At 35.5% G+C, this 16866-nt stretch overlaps 1 protein-coding gene across 4 annotated transcripts in view; it reads right to left on the minus strand.

Annotated features, from left to right (window-relative positions):
• LOC127877412 (uncharacterized) overlaps positions 1–16866 on the minus strand; it is a 120652-nt gene that overhangs the window by 23457 nt on the left and 80329 nt on the right. For 2 of the 4 annotated variants that reach the window (XM_052423266.1, XM_052423265.1), the window contains 16 exons: positions 6829–6942; positions 5758–5871; positions 5034–5147; positions 4792–4905; positions 4552–4665; positions 4312–4425; positions 4070–4183; positions 3830–3943; positions 3594–3707; positions 3352–3465; positions 3110–3223; positions 2869–2982; positions 2633–2746; positions 2391–2504; positions 2147–2260; positions 1905–2018 (listed from right to left, as the gene is read on the minus strand). In XM_052423266.1, the coding sequence (XP_052279226.1) occupies positions 1905–2018; positions 2147–2260; positions 2391–2504; positions 2633–2746; positions 2869–2982; positions 3110–3223; positions 3352–3465; positions 3594–3707; positions 3830–3943; positions 4070–4183; positions 4312–4425; positions 4552–4665; positions 4792–4905; positions 5034–5147; positions 5758–5871; positions 6829–6942 (1824 nt within the window). Of the gene's footprint in view, positions 1–1904; positions 2019–2146; positions 2261–2390; positions 2505–2632; positions 2747–2868; positions 2983–3109; positions 3224–3351; positions 3466–3593; positions 3708–3829; positions 3944–4069; positions 4184–4311; positions 4426–4551; positions 4666–4791; positions 4906–5033; positions 5148–5757; positions 5872–6828; positions 6943–7511; positions 7626–9767; positions 10008–10807; positions 11027–16866 lie in introns of all 4 variants that reach the window. The other 2 variants (XM_052423267.1, XM_052423268.1) reach the window with 2 other exon arrangements.

The raw sequence follows: 16866 nt of genomic DNA on the forward strand, positions 1-16866 counted from the left end.
CGGTTTACGGGCCAGTCGAACCTCACGCTTTCTTCAAAATTAATCACCAACCAAATGCGCGTCTTAAATGACTTTAATAGAATGACCAAATATCTTATTATGTGCATACGGTTATACGATTTATCCCATGTGTATGGTAAGCGATTCTTTCCGTTTAGATGTAAAACATAATAGAACAATCATGCTTTTCTTATGTCAATTTCAGTTTGTGTCTTTCCTTTTTATTATAAAAAACTTGTTGTTTAAAATGTGTATCCTATTTATTTATTTAATTGTTATTTTTCGCCGCTCGACTTAACCGTTAAGGGTTTGTCGCGAAACAAAAATACACATTGTGCGTTCATTTCCATGTGTGAAGTTGCCTTCGAGGAAGTTGAATACAGTCCATCCTATATCGTGTACGCGTTCAGGCAGTTTGTGCACGAGACGCCGTTCATGTAAGCGGATGAAGCACGCTCGCAAAAATAGTGCAAGCTCGATATCGCAAAACATACAGCATTACAGAACGGGCTTATTCTCGAGCACTTTTTTGTACAGTTGTTAACTACCCCTAAATAATATAGCAAAGATACATCTCTCAGAAACACCATGAAAGACGTTCTTGCTTTATCCAATACTTTTATGAAATACCACAAAATATGAATATAAAATGAATAAAACTGGAATCACCTCCTTGAAACGGTCAATATCCCCATTTGGGGGATTTAAACCGGTGTAATGGCCGGCCGAACCATGTTGTTCCATTAAAATTAATCACGAAACAAACGCGCGTCAATTACAATTGTATTGAACAGATCAACTATCTTCTTATGTACTTAAGATTATACGGTTATATTACTTAATGAGTTATTTTGTGTGTATCGTATACATGTACATGTCTTTTTTGTTAAGATATAAAAAAAATAGAATGGAAATCAAATGAATAGTTTGAGTTTATGTTTTTTTATGTTTTGTGATTAATGTTGGGCTGTGTCTTATGTTAGCCCTGCTTTTTAAGGCATTGTAAACTAACATGCTTTGGAGAGGAAATAATTAAACTGGATTACTTATGGTTAAACAGTTACGGTTTTACAATTAGGTGTGAAATTTGCCATGAATATAGTAACATGCTGCTTTATAATTATTATCACATTTGCATTTGATTGGAAATTTGTGTTAAGGATGACTTTCTTATAAAACTTTACACTTCTGCAAAAATTATATAAGACCTTTCCATGTCTGATTCTTAAAAATGACTGAGTATATTCCTAAAATAAACATTTAAATTTCCGCATTCACCTTCGCATATGAGATCTAGCTTTACAACACATTTACTGGGAAATTGTTTAAGGGCCTTTTCACGTTTTGGTAAACTGACAAAATAAAAACAAATCGTTTCAGTTATCGCAAATTTTCGTTTTAGTTATGTTATTTGTGAGGAAACAGTAATACTGAAAATTTACCATGCTCTAAAATAGCCAATATATGCATCTTTTGACGATTTAAAAACCTGAAAGTTATAAAACGTTGCAACGCGAAACGATTGAATCATTTGACGAGTTCTGTTGTTGTCGTTATATTTTGTGAAACTACGAGGATTGCTTATATAATGTTTAAAATACTTTCGTAATAACGTGAGCGCGGATGGCCGAGTGGTCTAAATGGTTTATACTTTTACTCCAGGATTCCAGGGGTCAGTGGTTCGAACCCAGCTGAGGGTTACTTTTTTTCTTTTTTAAATTGTATTCTCGATTTGTCAATGGAGCTTTTAATTTCCAATGTTTACAATTATCAATATAAAGCATTTAATGACAAACTTCAAAACATGCACACATCTGTGAAATGGCCCCTTTAAGTAAACACGTTGGATACAAAACAAACATAAGAAAGTTTATCAAATGAAAGGATAGCAACATGAAGCTCACCGTAATCGCAGTTGATTCCCTGCCAGCCCGTTGCGCACGTACACTTGTACCCACCAGCGGAGTTGTCACACCTGGCTCTATTCTTGCAAGTGCTAGCAGCGCATTCGTCGATGTCTGAAACATTATAAAGATAAACACATGGGATATATTTGTTTTTCAGTTCAATTATTAAATGAACACGTTTGATACACAACAAACAATAGAAAGTATATCAAATAAAAGGATAGCATTATGAAACTAACCGTCACCACAGTTGATTCCCTGCCAGCCCGTTGCGCACGTACACTTGTACCCACCAGCGGAGTTGTCGCATCTGGCTCTATTCTTGCAAGTGCTAGCTGCGCATTCGTCGATGTCTTAAACATTATAAAGATAAAACATGGGATATATTTGTTTTTTTTTATATCAATTATTAAATGAACATGTTTGATACAAAACAAACAATAGAAAGTATATCAAATAAAAGGATAGCATAATGAAACTAACCGTCACCACAGTTGGTTCCCTGCCAGCCCGTTGCGCAAGTACAAGTGTACCCACCAGCGGAGTTGTCGCACCTGGCTCCATTCTTGCAAGTGCTAACAGCACATTCGTCGATGTCTTAAACATTATAAAGATAAAAACATGGGATATATTTGTTCTTCATATCAATTATTAAATGAACACGTTGGATACAAAACAAACAATAGAAAGTATATCAAATAAAAGGATAGCATAATGAAACTCACCGTCATCACAGTTGGTTCCCTGCCAGCCCGTTGCGCAAGTACACTTGTACCCACCAGCGGAGTTGTTGCAACTGGCTCTATTCTTGCAAGGACTAGCAGCGCATTCGTCGATGTCTTAAACATTATAAAGATAAACACATGGTTTTCATTTGTTTTTCATATCAATTATTAAATGAACACGTTGGACACAAAACAAACAATAGAAAGTTTATCAAGGATAACAAAATAAAACTCACCGTAATCGCAGTTGATTCCCTGCCAGCCCCTTCGGCACGTACACTTGTACCCACCAGCGGAGTTGTCGCACCTGGCTCTATTCTTGCAAGTGCTAACAGCGCATTCGTCGAAGTCTTAAAAATTATAAAGATAAACACATGGTATATATTTGTTTTTCATATCAATTATTAACGAACACGTTTGATACAAAACAAACAATAGAAAGTATTTCAAATAAAAGGATAGCATTATAAAACTCACCGTCATCACAGTTGGTTCCCTTCCAGCCCGTTGCGCACGTACACTTGTACCCACCAGCAGAGTTGTCGCACCTGGCTCTATTCTTGCAAGTGCTAGCAGCACATTCGTCGATGTCTTAACCATTATATAAATAAACACATTATGTACATGTCTTTTTAATATCACATATTAAATGAACGACTTTGTTACAACACAAACAAAAGAATGTATATCAAATAAAAAGATAGCAACATGAAACTCACCGTATTCACAGTTGGTTCCCTGCCAGCCCGTTGCGCACGTACACTTGTACCCACCAGCGGAGTTGTTGCACCTGGCTCTATTCTTGCAAGGGCTAGCAGCGCATTCGTCGATGTCTTAAACATTATATAAATAAACACATGGGATTTATTTGTTTTTCATATCAATTATTAAATGAACACGTTGGATACAAAACAAACAATAAGAAGTTTATCAAATAAAAGGATAGCATAATGAAACTCACCGTCATCACAGTTGGTTCCCTGCCAGCCCGTTGCGCACGTACACTTGTACCCACCAGCGGAGTTGTCGCACATTGCTCTATTTTTGCAAGTGCTAGCTGCGCATTCGTCGATGTCTTAATTATTATAAAGGTAAACACATGGGTTATATTTGTTTTTCATATCAATTATTAAATGAACACGTTGGACACAAAACAAACAATAGAAAGTTTATCAAGGATAACAAAATGATACTCACCGTCATCACAGTTGATTCCCTGCCAGCCCCTTCGGCACGTACACTTGTACCCACCAGCGGAGTTGTCGCACATGGCTCTATTCTTGCAAGGGCTAGCAGCGCATTCGTCGATGTCTTAAACATTATAAAGATAACACATTGGATATATTTGTTCTTCATATAATTATTAAATGAACATGTTGAATACAAAACAAACAATAGAAAGTATATCAAATAAAATAATAGCAACATGAAACTCACCGTCATCACAGTTGGTTCCCTGCCAGCCCGTTGCGCACGTACACTTGTACCCACCAGCGGAGTTGTTGCACCTGGCTCTATTCTTGCAAGGGCTAGCAGCGCATTCGTCGATGTCTTAAACATTATATAAATAAACACATGGGATTTATTTGTTTTTCATATCAATTATTAAATGAACACGTTGGATACAAAACAAACAAAAAGAAGTTTATCAAATAAAAGGATAGCATAATGAAACTCACCGTCATCACAGTTGATTTCCTGCCAGCCCGTTGCGCACGTACATTTGTACCCACCAGCAGAGTTGTCACACCTGGCTCTATTCTTACAAGTGCTAGCAGCGCATTCGTCGATGTCTTAAACATTATAAAGATAACACATTGGATATATTTGTTCTTCATATAATTATTAAATGAACATGTTGAATACAAAACAAACAATAGAAAGTATATCAAATAAAATAATAGCAACATGAAACTCACCGTCATCACAGTTGGTTCCCTGCCAGCCCGTTGCGCACGTACACTTGTACCCACCAGCGGAGTTGTCGCACCTGGCTCTATTCTTGCAAGTGCTAACAGCGCATTCGTCGATGTCTTAAACATTATAAAGATAACACATTGGATATATTTGTTCTTCATATAATTATTAAATGAACATGTTGAATACAAAACAAACAATAGAAAGTATATCAAATAACATAATAGCAACATGAAACTCACCGTCATCACAGTTGGTTCCCTGCCAGCCCGTTGCGCACGTACACTTGTACCCACCAGCGGAGTTGTTGCACCTGGCTCTATTCTTGCAAGGGCTAGCAGCGCATTCGTCGATGTCTTAAACATTATATAAATAAACACATGGGATTTATTTGTTTTTCATATCAATTATTAAATGAACACGTTGGATACAAAACAAACAATAAGAAGTTTATCAAATAAAAGGATAGCATAATGAAACTCACCGTCATCACAGTTGATTCCCTGCCAGCCCGTTGCGCACGTACATTTGTACCCACCAGCAGAGTTGTCACACCTGGCTCTATTCTTACAAGTGCTAGCAGCGCATTCGTCGATGTCTTAAAAATTATAAAGATAAACACATGGGATATATTTGTTTGTCAAATCAATTATTAAACGAATACGTTTGATACAAAAAACACAATATAAAGTATGTCAAATAAAAGGATAGCATTATGAAACTCACCGTCATCGCAGTTGGTTCCCTGCCAACCCGTTGCGCAAGTACACTTGTACCCACCAGCGGTGTTGTCGCACCTGGCTCTATTCTTGCAAGGGCTAGCAGCGCATTCGTCGATCTCTTAAACATTATATAAATAAACGCATAGTTTACATGTGTTTTTCATATAACTTATTATATGAACACCTTGGTTACAACACAAACAATAGAAAGTATATCAAATAAAAGGATAGCAACATGAAATTCACCGTCATCGCAGTTGGTTCCCTGCCAGCCCGTTGCGCAAGTACACTTGTACCCACCAGCGGTGTTGTCGCACCTGGCTCTATTCTTGCAAGGGCTAGCAGCGCATTCGTCGATGTCTTAAACATTATAAAGATAAACACATGGGATATATGTTTTTCATATTATTTATTCAATTGACACTTTAGATACAAAACAAGCAATAGAAAGTATATCAAATGAAAGGATAGCATTATGAAACTCACCGTCATCACAGTTGGTTCCCTGCCAGCCCGTTGCGCAAGTACATTTGTACCAACCAGCGGTGTTGTCGCACCTGGCTCTATTCTTGCAAGTGCTAGCAGCACATTCGTCGATGTCTTTAATAATAATTGAATACACACATTGGTTACATGTGTTTTGCATATAAAACATTAAACAAACAAGTTGGAAACAAAAAGTTCCATTCAAGGTGTATTTTTTTAAGAATGTTAATAACAGATCATGTTTTTAGGCTAGTAGCAGTTTATTTATTTCGCTTCTTCTTAAATCGTAAATGTAACCAAACATCGTTACGTCTTGGGTGTGGTATTGTATTTTTTACTTTTACCAAGTCCTTGAAAAACTGTGCATCAGACAATAATTTAAACATATGTTGGAAAGTATGAAGGGACAACGCCATCTTTATAAGCATTCAATTACCTCAAGATGTTGACGCACCTAGCTCTATTCTTGCAAGTGATAACAGCGCATTCGTCAATGTCTTAACCATAATATAAATACACACCTTGTTTACATGCACTTTTCATATTTAACATTTAATAAACACGTTTGATACAAAACGTGCCATACAGAGTATTTTGTGTGTGAAGAATATTAATAACTGATAATGTTGTTATGAGGCTGGTTGCAGTATATTAATTTTGCTTTTTAAAACGTAAATGTAACCGACGAACGTTACCGTTGTGCGCGCGGTATCGTATTTTTTTAATACTACCCAATCCTAACAAACTGATGCATTAGACAATAATTTAAACATACGTTCGAAAGTATGCAGAGACAGTGCCATCTGTATAAGGGTTCACTCGCTTCAAGATTAGGCATCAGGATTTTAACAACATACACTGACTGAAACCTCGTCCGCTTTAAAATTTGGCCTGGCCGAAATACATTAAGCAAACGGCGAGAGGCCATGTCAATGAAATTGTAAAAGATACTACTTCGATTTATTTTCAAATAGTTTAACACAATAAATATTATCCACCCCCTGAATTAGGGAAATGAAAATTTCCCAGAAAATGTGTTTTCTCATTAACGGATAGCTATATGAATCTCACCTTCATCACAGTTGGTTCCCTGCCAGCCCGTTGCGCAAGTGCACTTGTACCCACCAGCGGAGTTGTTGCACCTGACTTCATTCTTGCAAGTGCTAACAGCGCATTCGTCGATGTCTTAACCATAATATGAATAAATTCATGAATTGCATGTGTTTTTTCATATTAAACATTCAATTAACACATTAGATAAAACAACGTACCATTCAATGTATTTTTTGTGTGAAGAATGTAAGTAAAAGATATGTTTTTCGTAGGCTAGTAGCAGTATACTTTTTCGCTTCTTCTTAAATCGTAAATGTAACACAAAGTCGTGTGCGTGGTATTGAAATTTTTACTTTTACCAAGTCCTTGAAAAACTGTGCATCAGAAAATAATTTTAACATATGATCGAAAGTATGCAGATACAACGCCATCTTTATAAGCATTCAATTGCCTCAAGATGAGGAATCAGGATTTTAACAGCATACATAGACTGAAACGTCGTCCGCTTAAAAATTTGGTTTTGCCTAAGAATACTTAGATAAAGGTGATGCATGCCATATAAAGGAAACGATATAAGATAATACTTCGATTTAATTTCAAATAGTTTAACACAATACATATTACCCCCCCCTGAAATGGGGTAATGAAAACTTTTTCGAAAATGTGTTTTTCAAATAAAATGATAGCAATATGAATCTCACCTTCATCACAGTTTGTTCCCTGCCAGCCCATTGCGCACATACAGTTGAACCCACCACTAGAGTTGACGCACCTGGCTCCATTCTTACAAGTGCTTACAGCGCATTCGTCGATATCTTAAATAATTAATAAATAAATACAAGTGTTTTTCATATTAATGATTTCTTCTGTGTTATTCGGATTATCAAATTCGGGGTAAACAGTATTTGGTATATTAATATTATTGTGAATATTGAAACAGTCTGCCTCTTCATTTTTGCAATTGAATAATTGTCAGCCTAAATTCATTTAACGGTATAAGCCGTCAGTCCGAAAACCATGATCGGCACCAGGACACCATCATCATCTGTACATGGAATGTCCAAACCAAACATGAGACCAGTAAGGCAGCGCAAGTAATCGCAGAGATTAGGAAATTCAACCTCAACAGACTATGAACAAGCGAATCAAAATTGAATGGTTTTAGGCAGAAGCGGCTTAAGTTCGGTGAGTTACTTCAATTTTCGGAACACGTACGAGCATGAGGATACAGACACATCAAGGGAGTAGCCCTTTTGCTTGCCAAGTCATGCACAGATAATATTAATAAGGACGGAGACGCACTGACCACGGATCATGATAGCCCTTTTCCATACAAAGAAAAGGGAAATCAACATCAGCATAATCCAGGACTTTGCCCCGACAAACTACAGTGAAGAGGAAAAGAATGACAACTTTTACAAAAGACTGACAACTATCATACACGATAGGCCAAAAAGGAACAGCATCATTTTAATCGGTTACTTTAACAGATCGGCGGTGACAACCGAGGATATAAAGAGATAATAAGTAAGTAAGGGCTACGTAAGATGGATCACAACTGTGAGATATTCGCCGACCTGCACATTCGCGACCAACAAGCCGGATTCTAAAATCATGAGATCGTGCACGGATCAGATCGAAACCCCGCGCATCATTCTGCAACCATACATCGGGTGCTTCCCACCCCTTCCATCAGCAGGAGACAACAACTTATTTATAAACTTGGATATTTTATCAAAGCAAATTACCTAAAGAACACTTTTGAAAAAACTTTTGTCATGAATACATTAAAAAAAAATAACATTGAGTTTATTCGTAGCCATAATTAATATTGAGGGCAAATAACTTCAAATGTATTTCTTATACACATGGCTTATATATATATGCTGCGCATGTTTATGCCTGCTTGGAACTACAGTGAGGTTAATATATTACTCTTATTTGTTTAAATTACATTTTTCTATCCATGTAGATATGACATAGTTGTAAAATGTACCTTTACATATTTCGGTATGTACGACATTAAGTATCGTAATACATCGAAATGGTATGCATGTTACTGTCCATCATTTTCGTAGAATGGTTACACCATGTTTAAATTTAAAAACTGCAATTAAACATAGAAATACGGTGAATTTTTTTTTACAGTTCGTCATTATATGCTTTTTGTTTATAAAATATTGCTAAAAACATAATTATTTTTAATTAATTCAAATTATCTTTTTAATTTAAAATAATATATAGATCTATATGTACTTGAAAAAACTAAAATAAATGAAATGAAATTAAATGATGATAAAATCAAGAAAACAGAAAAATTCTTTCTCAAAGAAAAAAGGCATCGAATAAAGTATTGAGGTAGTGTTTAATAAGTAAAATAATGAAGGGCTAAAGTGATCGGTAGCGTGACTTTTCAGATCGCATAGTTTAAACATGTATTAACTAAACGTATCAGTTTTAAGTACATGTATATCCATATAGTGTATTATTGGTACGAGATGACTAATTTAACTTCAGTAAAACAAATATACATGTGCGACACAGCATATAAATGCGGTCTCAAACTTTGGAAAACGCTAGTGTTCACGTAATATCTGTATCGTTAAATTGGACGTATCACGGAATCAATTTGTATTTTTTTAGTTGTTTACGATACATAATCAGAAATTAAACGTTATATGTCATCTAGGTTATATGTACTGATATGGCAAGTTGTTAGAGAAAGCAGTGAATTCTGTGATTAAAATGATAACTGGTAATGCGTATTTTAAATCGTTATAAGGGATGGAAAGTGAAGTATTGAACAACACAAGTATATTTATATTTCAAAAGTTCAAGTCTGGACTGCTCCATCATCGGTCTGTGATAATCGGTCGGATTTAAAAAAAGTTAAATCAATAATTAGATTTTGCAGGTTACTATATTTAAGAGCCAAAGTAGGAAAATGAGAAACATACCTTGACTGACATACACGTCACATAAAACAAGCTGTGTACGAGTTTTCAGCAGTTCAATGCGGATGGAGTTTCCCACAACGGGTTTCTTACAGAACACTCTCAGGACGGCATGGGTACCACTTGATGGGAAAGGTGGGTCGTCTCCTTGAGTCTCATAACAAAGACTCTCATTTGACCACATGGCCATATCTGAGACGTGTGTAAGGTTTGCAACACTTACGCGGTACTGCGACACATTTGCTGCAAAAGAAAAATAGTTTAAGAGTTTTCTGACGGATAATCCTTGTAGTACGCTATGTCGCCGAGTAGTGGGGATATTGTGAGAATGGTAGAGGTTTAAAATACCTCAGAATCATAAGAACTTTACAACAAGTTTAATATTATCCTTTGGAGTTATTTCAAACGTGCAAAGTTATGACAGCAATATCGAACTTTCCAAAACCGGGCTCGAAAAAAGTACTCGCATTGGGTGACATCTCTTGGAATAAGAAAGCGCAAGCGGCTTTAAACATCCATCTTAGACAAGAGACCAGACATTTATGTGGAGGAAATATTGTTTGAAATTTTGAATTGAAAAAACAAACATGTTTTATTGCTCATGTGCCCTACATATTTATAGATCGGAACCTTACACATTGCATGTTGAGGACCATTCAGCAATACTTCCTATGAAGTTCAATAATAAGAATCCTAGTAGTGTAGCAGGAGGTGCCTTTCAACGTTTTATCGCACGATATTATTTTAAATATCGTGCCTTATGTGTGTAACGGAGTGAACTCTTTATATAACTTATAAAGAGGTTCACTAAATGATCACATTTGCAAATTGATGCACTAACCCATAGGTGAGATGTCGTTGTATCGTCTTTGTCAAGTTTCATCGACATTGGTCACAGAAAAACGGCGACGCTGTTTAAAACACCGTTAACAAGACGGACATAGGCCTGTCACTTAAGTTCACCTGCTCCGAATGCATCAGCTGTTTAAACACTTGTCACATAAAGAGTTTGTAAACGCTTTTTTAAATACTGTATCATTTACCTGCATACTTTACGTCAACGTGAAACTCGTTATATGTGAATGTGACATAGTAAGGGAACCACAGTTTCCACCAGGGTTGTCCAGTCTCTAAGTCTGCTTCCAGTGTTGAGCTGCACGTTGTGTTGCTTAAGTCAACGGCCAATTTGGCGTATTTGTGACTGGAGCGATTCAGGTTGGTTGAATGTCGTGCCGTTGTATTAAAATTGCGGGCAATATCAACTGCAAAAACAGATATTACCGTATACGTATATGTTAGTTTACATTAAGAAAATTATAATGATTTTATTCATTTATGATTATTAATTTAATTGCAGGATAATGATTTTATTCATTTATAATTGTTAATTTAATTGCATTAAACTTATTACAAACATTCAAGTGCTTTTGTTTTTATATGTACAAAACATAGTTATCAACTTTATAACTGTCGTACCAATATCTGTGTGTTCTATCTTTGAGGTTATTATAAATTTGACTTACTTATTTTGTTTTGTTACATGTACATTTTTATCGTGTATGATAATGCGTGATTTAAGAGTTTTAATATATATACATGAACATTTCATTCCGAGTAGACGCATCTGCAGTATAGTACACCTTATTTTGCATTTACGTGGCTTTTACGTATGATGGCAACGTATGACAGAAAGGCTGACACATGTTAAAATTGTCTAATTGGCGACCTTTTGGTCGTACCGGTGGGTTTATTTTTCTTTCTTTCGAATTGGCGGATTTGAAGATCGCCAAAACGCCAAAACGCAAGAACGAAAAATATACGTGCCAGAAAGACAAAAAATGCGACAAATGTCCTTATTGTCGTTGTGTCGGGTATATTTATCGTTCGTTCGTGTTGGCGTGGTGGTTGGGGTAAAGGTCGCTATTTATATGACAACACGCTAGAAGCAAGAACGACACAAATGACTTTAAATTTCATGATAATCGTATCAGTGGCTTGTTGTTTATGGGAGCATATTTAACGTTCTTTTTGAGGCGTTTTACGACTTTCTGAAAACCCGCCAATAAGCTAGAGCAATATGGCAGAGATCAGCCCCTATAGAAACGACAATATCTTATATATGCCCCTTGTCTTTAAAGAATTTTCCCCAAAATTTCAAGATAACTTTGGACAAACCTCGAAAGAAAGCCCATTTTAGGCATCGCCAAACAAGTAATTAACAGTTTTAAGACCGTATAAAAAATTATCAGTCAAAATATCAGGACACACATTAAAAATCTCTATTAGAATATATATTTACCGTACTGACAACCTGGTCCGAACATCCCTTGTGCGCATCCGTTTGGGCATGTCCCGTTCTTACCGCATGGCCAGCCTGTGAAGAGTGCGATGCAAACATTTTAGAAGCAATCAATTGTAAGAACAAACAAACTCAAGCTTCATGAGCATTTGAATACTTTCAGTATCGACACGATCATTTAGATTATATAGTATTGCGTTCATCTACGCTTTCCGGACACTCTTGTTTAAGTGGTCAAGGTCATCATTATTTACACAGCCCTAAGCACCAAAGCTTAACTCGCAAGACTATAATAGCAATATAACAGAACCAGCGATTTTCAAAATCAACACCGGTTAGACGCATCGGAAGGCTAAACGAAACTTGAAACAAAATCAGCGACTTATTCCACTAAAGAAAAATTTATTCAAGTCTTTGTCCATGGTGCTTGATCTGTTTGTGAAACCAAATAACACAAAAACGATTTACCGGATTTATTTTCAATTGTGTAAATTATATGCTGCGAAAAAAAATGTCTGACATACCCAAAAAACTATGAAAAACGTAAACAATACAACTAATAAGTAATGAAATCCCATTCCACAAAGGATCATACCACACCGATTTTCAAGTATTTTTCATAAAAAGTAACCGGGCCGGCTATCTCAGTCTTAGAACCCTAGATTATAAATATTCAAATCCCCGACCCGGCGACATAACCTGTGTGGGCACTGGTCATGGTATTTATACGACTATGCTCCCCTACCTTTGATTCAAGTTAGTTGCCCGTTTCTTGGATTGGTGGGTGCATTTAGAACTGATAACACAGTTGTCCAAGGAAAACAAGCGAGTAGGTAAACTTACTGCCGAGATATTCCAGTAAAAAACAACAAAACAATCCACTCTCACACACACGCACGCACGCAGACACACTAAACAATGAATACAATCGGTTATTGTACATAACTTGAAATTACCCTTTTTGAATAAGGGACTGTAAAATCGCAACTTTCTTAAAAATTCCTTTTATTTCAGAATCAAACTCGTAAAGGATTGCTTAGTTTAATAATAACACCGGGCTGGTTGCTGTTTCTTTTATCAGACTACATACTGACGAAGAATAACTAAAGAATTATGAGAACAAAATACTGAAATCTACTTACCAGAGACGTACAACATCCAGGCACCACACAGCGCAAGTACTAGGAGCCCGTGATATTTCATATATAAATATAAAGATAAATACCGACTTAACTCAGTATTAAATTGTATTACAGATTAAGTTAATGCATATCACAAGAAAAACAAAAGGACATCTGTTGTTTAACAAGCTCTTTCGCTAGCAACGCCAACAGATGTGTTAATTAGCCTATCAGAAGCCCCAGGAAAGTTGTTTGCAAAATTTTAAGGTTCAACAACATGAAATCTACTGCAGAAGGAAGAAAAGTATCTAGATTACTCAAAACATAATTGTTTTGTCGCTGCATCGAAGTGTCTCTTGAATCGTACATGTTGAAGTAGTGCTTTTACAAAACTGATAGAAAGGCCAACCAAACCCAAACTCGGTCGAGAGAGCCATACAATATTATATAGAAGTGAACAACTAAGTGCGTATGTGCTGTTGGTTATCAGATGAGTTTTTATATTAATAGAACATTTACTCCTGATCACTGTTAGGATTTAGAATGTTTTCGATGAAATCAGTCATGGTGTCAACCCATTGCATATTTATACAAAAGATTTACTGATATATCATCCAAATGAGAATTTAACAAAGCCATTTAACTAATTAGTTATTTATAGTCCGTTTAGTAGTAAACTGTTTTAAAATCATATACAATGTTTAATCTCAGAATAGTTGAATACTCATTTGCATGTTGAAACGAGAACTGAAGCGAATCATGATGTTCATAAACAGTTGATATAAAAGGCGCTTTAACACTAAACTAAATTAAATACAAACAATATTGTGTTCCATACATCATGTTGGTGCGTAGGCAGAAATGAAAGTTTGTCATTACATTTAATAATTTCTTGATATCGACTGCTTTAGATATTGCACGATAAAATTATTGCACTGTGTATTTTTTGTCAGATTCTTCAAAGTTGGTTGATACATTAAGTAGTACATTTGTTTGTTTTTCAGGTACGTAAAAAACTAATGTACATAAGCGGATATCCAATTTTATTTTCAAAGGGATGTCTTGCAGGACATGGTTTTACCGTCAACACATTGTATATACAAATACAGCTAGGGGCAAAGATATTTCAATAATCGAAAAGACCAATGTGACAGCGAAAACCTTGATAAGAAAGCCAAGTTGAGTGTCTCCTAAGAATCGTTTTATGTGACGGTCTTGATATTTGGTCGTTTAACATGCACGAAACTTCAGTAATAACTCCAATTTGACTATCCTTTCACACTAAATCACATTTGAATGTTGATAACCGTTCCACCCACTTTTTATGTTAAGTTTCAATGAAGTTTGCTGACAGATACTGAATCTGTAAAATAATAATTTATTTAAAAAAAAATACTTCGAAAGCTATCTAGTACATTAAAAATACTATTGATAATTGAATTTGAAGTCCTCTTGAAACTTAATAGCGTATAAATGTCTATCAGACTTGCCCGTAAAAACGTCTTTTTATTGGCTATCCAATTGTTGTCGATGATTACCGGATCCGTAGGAGCTCTACATTTCTGCGGGTCGTTGCCGCGATCATCTACGAAAATAGCTGCGGAGATAATTTAAAATAATTTTTTAAACGAGAGATCTCAAAACATTTCTGAATAGATACAGATTCAGTATCGTTAAGGCTTCGTGTAAAGCGCTACATAAGTACAATAAATTGTGATACAGTGAATACAAATTTTCCAAACACTAGCAGATGATCGTTCCTACAGCTTTTTGGCAAAGCTTTTAAGAAATTGACTTAGGTTGCCGTTTAAAATTAACACACGCACATACTTTAGTAATTAATATCTCGTAAAAGCGCTTTTTTTGCCTTTGGCAGTAGCAGTTTACAAACATTCTGGTTGAATGCAAATATTTAACGTTGTATAATCTGGATATAGTTAAACAAGTTATACATTTCAAGCGCACTTTTCTTTACGAGGCAGCTTTTAAGACAAATTCCTAACACAACAAATTGGTAGAACAAAATATATATTTAATGAACATAAAATCAATCTGTGAACCATAAAAATGCATATGCATCAAAAAAGTATTGACATGTAATCTTACTATCAAGAAAATAAACATGGGTCACAAAGTAATAATAAAATTATATAAAATATTTAGGGCTTAATAACAATTGAAACACAGAATGGTGTACAGACCTACTGCTATGATGCTAAAGCTAAGATAACATCACCACAGCTGAATTCTTTTTTAAGATTTATTTTAAAAAGTGGTGCGCTGCTTTTATCAATCAAAGCCCTCTTGGATTGTTTGTTCTTGGGCAGCTTGTAGGTGAAGTACCTTTGGCCATTATTGGGCCCAATCTTCATCACAGTCCGTATGGTACACGGCTTCCCGCGACCTGCATATATGGGAAACTGCTCATCTGCCCACTGCAAACAATACTGATTCAATATATTGGTAGCAAAACAATGCCATTGACAACATACAATCAATTTTTGTAGTACATGCTGCTATTTATTTATTGCATTTATGTGGTTTACGGAAAAGTATCAGGGTTTTAAACGTTGTAATTCACTGTTCATAGCAGTGAATATCAGATATCTATTCATTCTGAAATGACGTTGTTACTTCGATGTCACAACATTATTATTCCCGCGTTATTCTCCAGGTGAAACCTTCAAAATGTAAACACCTAAGAGTGGGAACACCATAGAATAAAAATCAATTGATTGATATCAGTAGAAAATCAATTTAAATTCACTTGTGATCATATAGAAAAATTAATTTCATTTCAGACTTGTGAATTTATTCGGTACTCTACCGACACCTACAACTATTCTGTGTCTTTAACACCTTCATACCAGGGTGATGACATAATTGAGGTTCAATTTAATTGCTTGATGCCTAAGTAAATTATTTTATGCAGCCTGGTTGAGCAAAAGTTTGACTCAGTAAATTTTTTTTTAAGGGATATACATATATTCAGAAGTACACTTTGTTAAATTTTAACCATGAATCATAGTGTTTATTGACAAGTTGTTGGTAATGTACTACCACTGGTGAAATATATATGCTAGGCAAATATATAAAGAAGTATTTTTTCTTATATTTAATGCAAGAACACTTGATAAAGGCCTAGCACAAACGCAATGGGCGATTATAAACAATTTACACCCAAGTCTCATTTGTCTTTGTTATTATTACAATCATTGTTTTATGAAAAGTTATGTGTATTCCATCGATGATTTTTTTTTATATATATTTTCAAAAGATTTTCTGTATATTTTTTATTTGTTCAATTGTTGTTGTAACATATGTATATAAAAATTGTAACACCCCCTTAGGTGTTTAAATTCGCATGCATCAGAACTGGACCAAATAATTGTTCATGACAATAAAGAACTCAAAATGATAACAAACCTTAACGTAATTGCATGTGCGCACATTGCAGGTGAAGAAACATCTTCCATTGTTCTGACCTTCCTTCCTTATTTCCTTCATGCTAACTTCTTCTGGTGTGTTGGACATGATGGTATAGTACAATCTGATTCTAGACCTGAGGATTGCTAGTATGTTCAGCAGCTGTTGATCTTCCATTTACTGCACCTTTGCTTTTGATGTTTGGTTGAAGAGCTGCCAGCACATGTGCTTGATTCTGTAGGGATGCCTGTTTTTG

The sequence above is a fragment of the Dreissena polymorpha genome, chromosome 4 (assembly GCF_020536995.1).
Source record: "Dreissena polymorpha isolate Duluth1 chromosome 4, UMN_Dpol_1.0, whole genome shotgun sequence".
NCBI lineage: Eukaryota > Metazoa > Mollusca > Bivalvia > Myida > Dreissenidae > Dreissena > Dreissena polymorpha.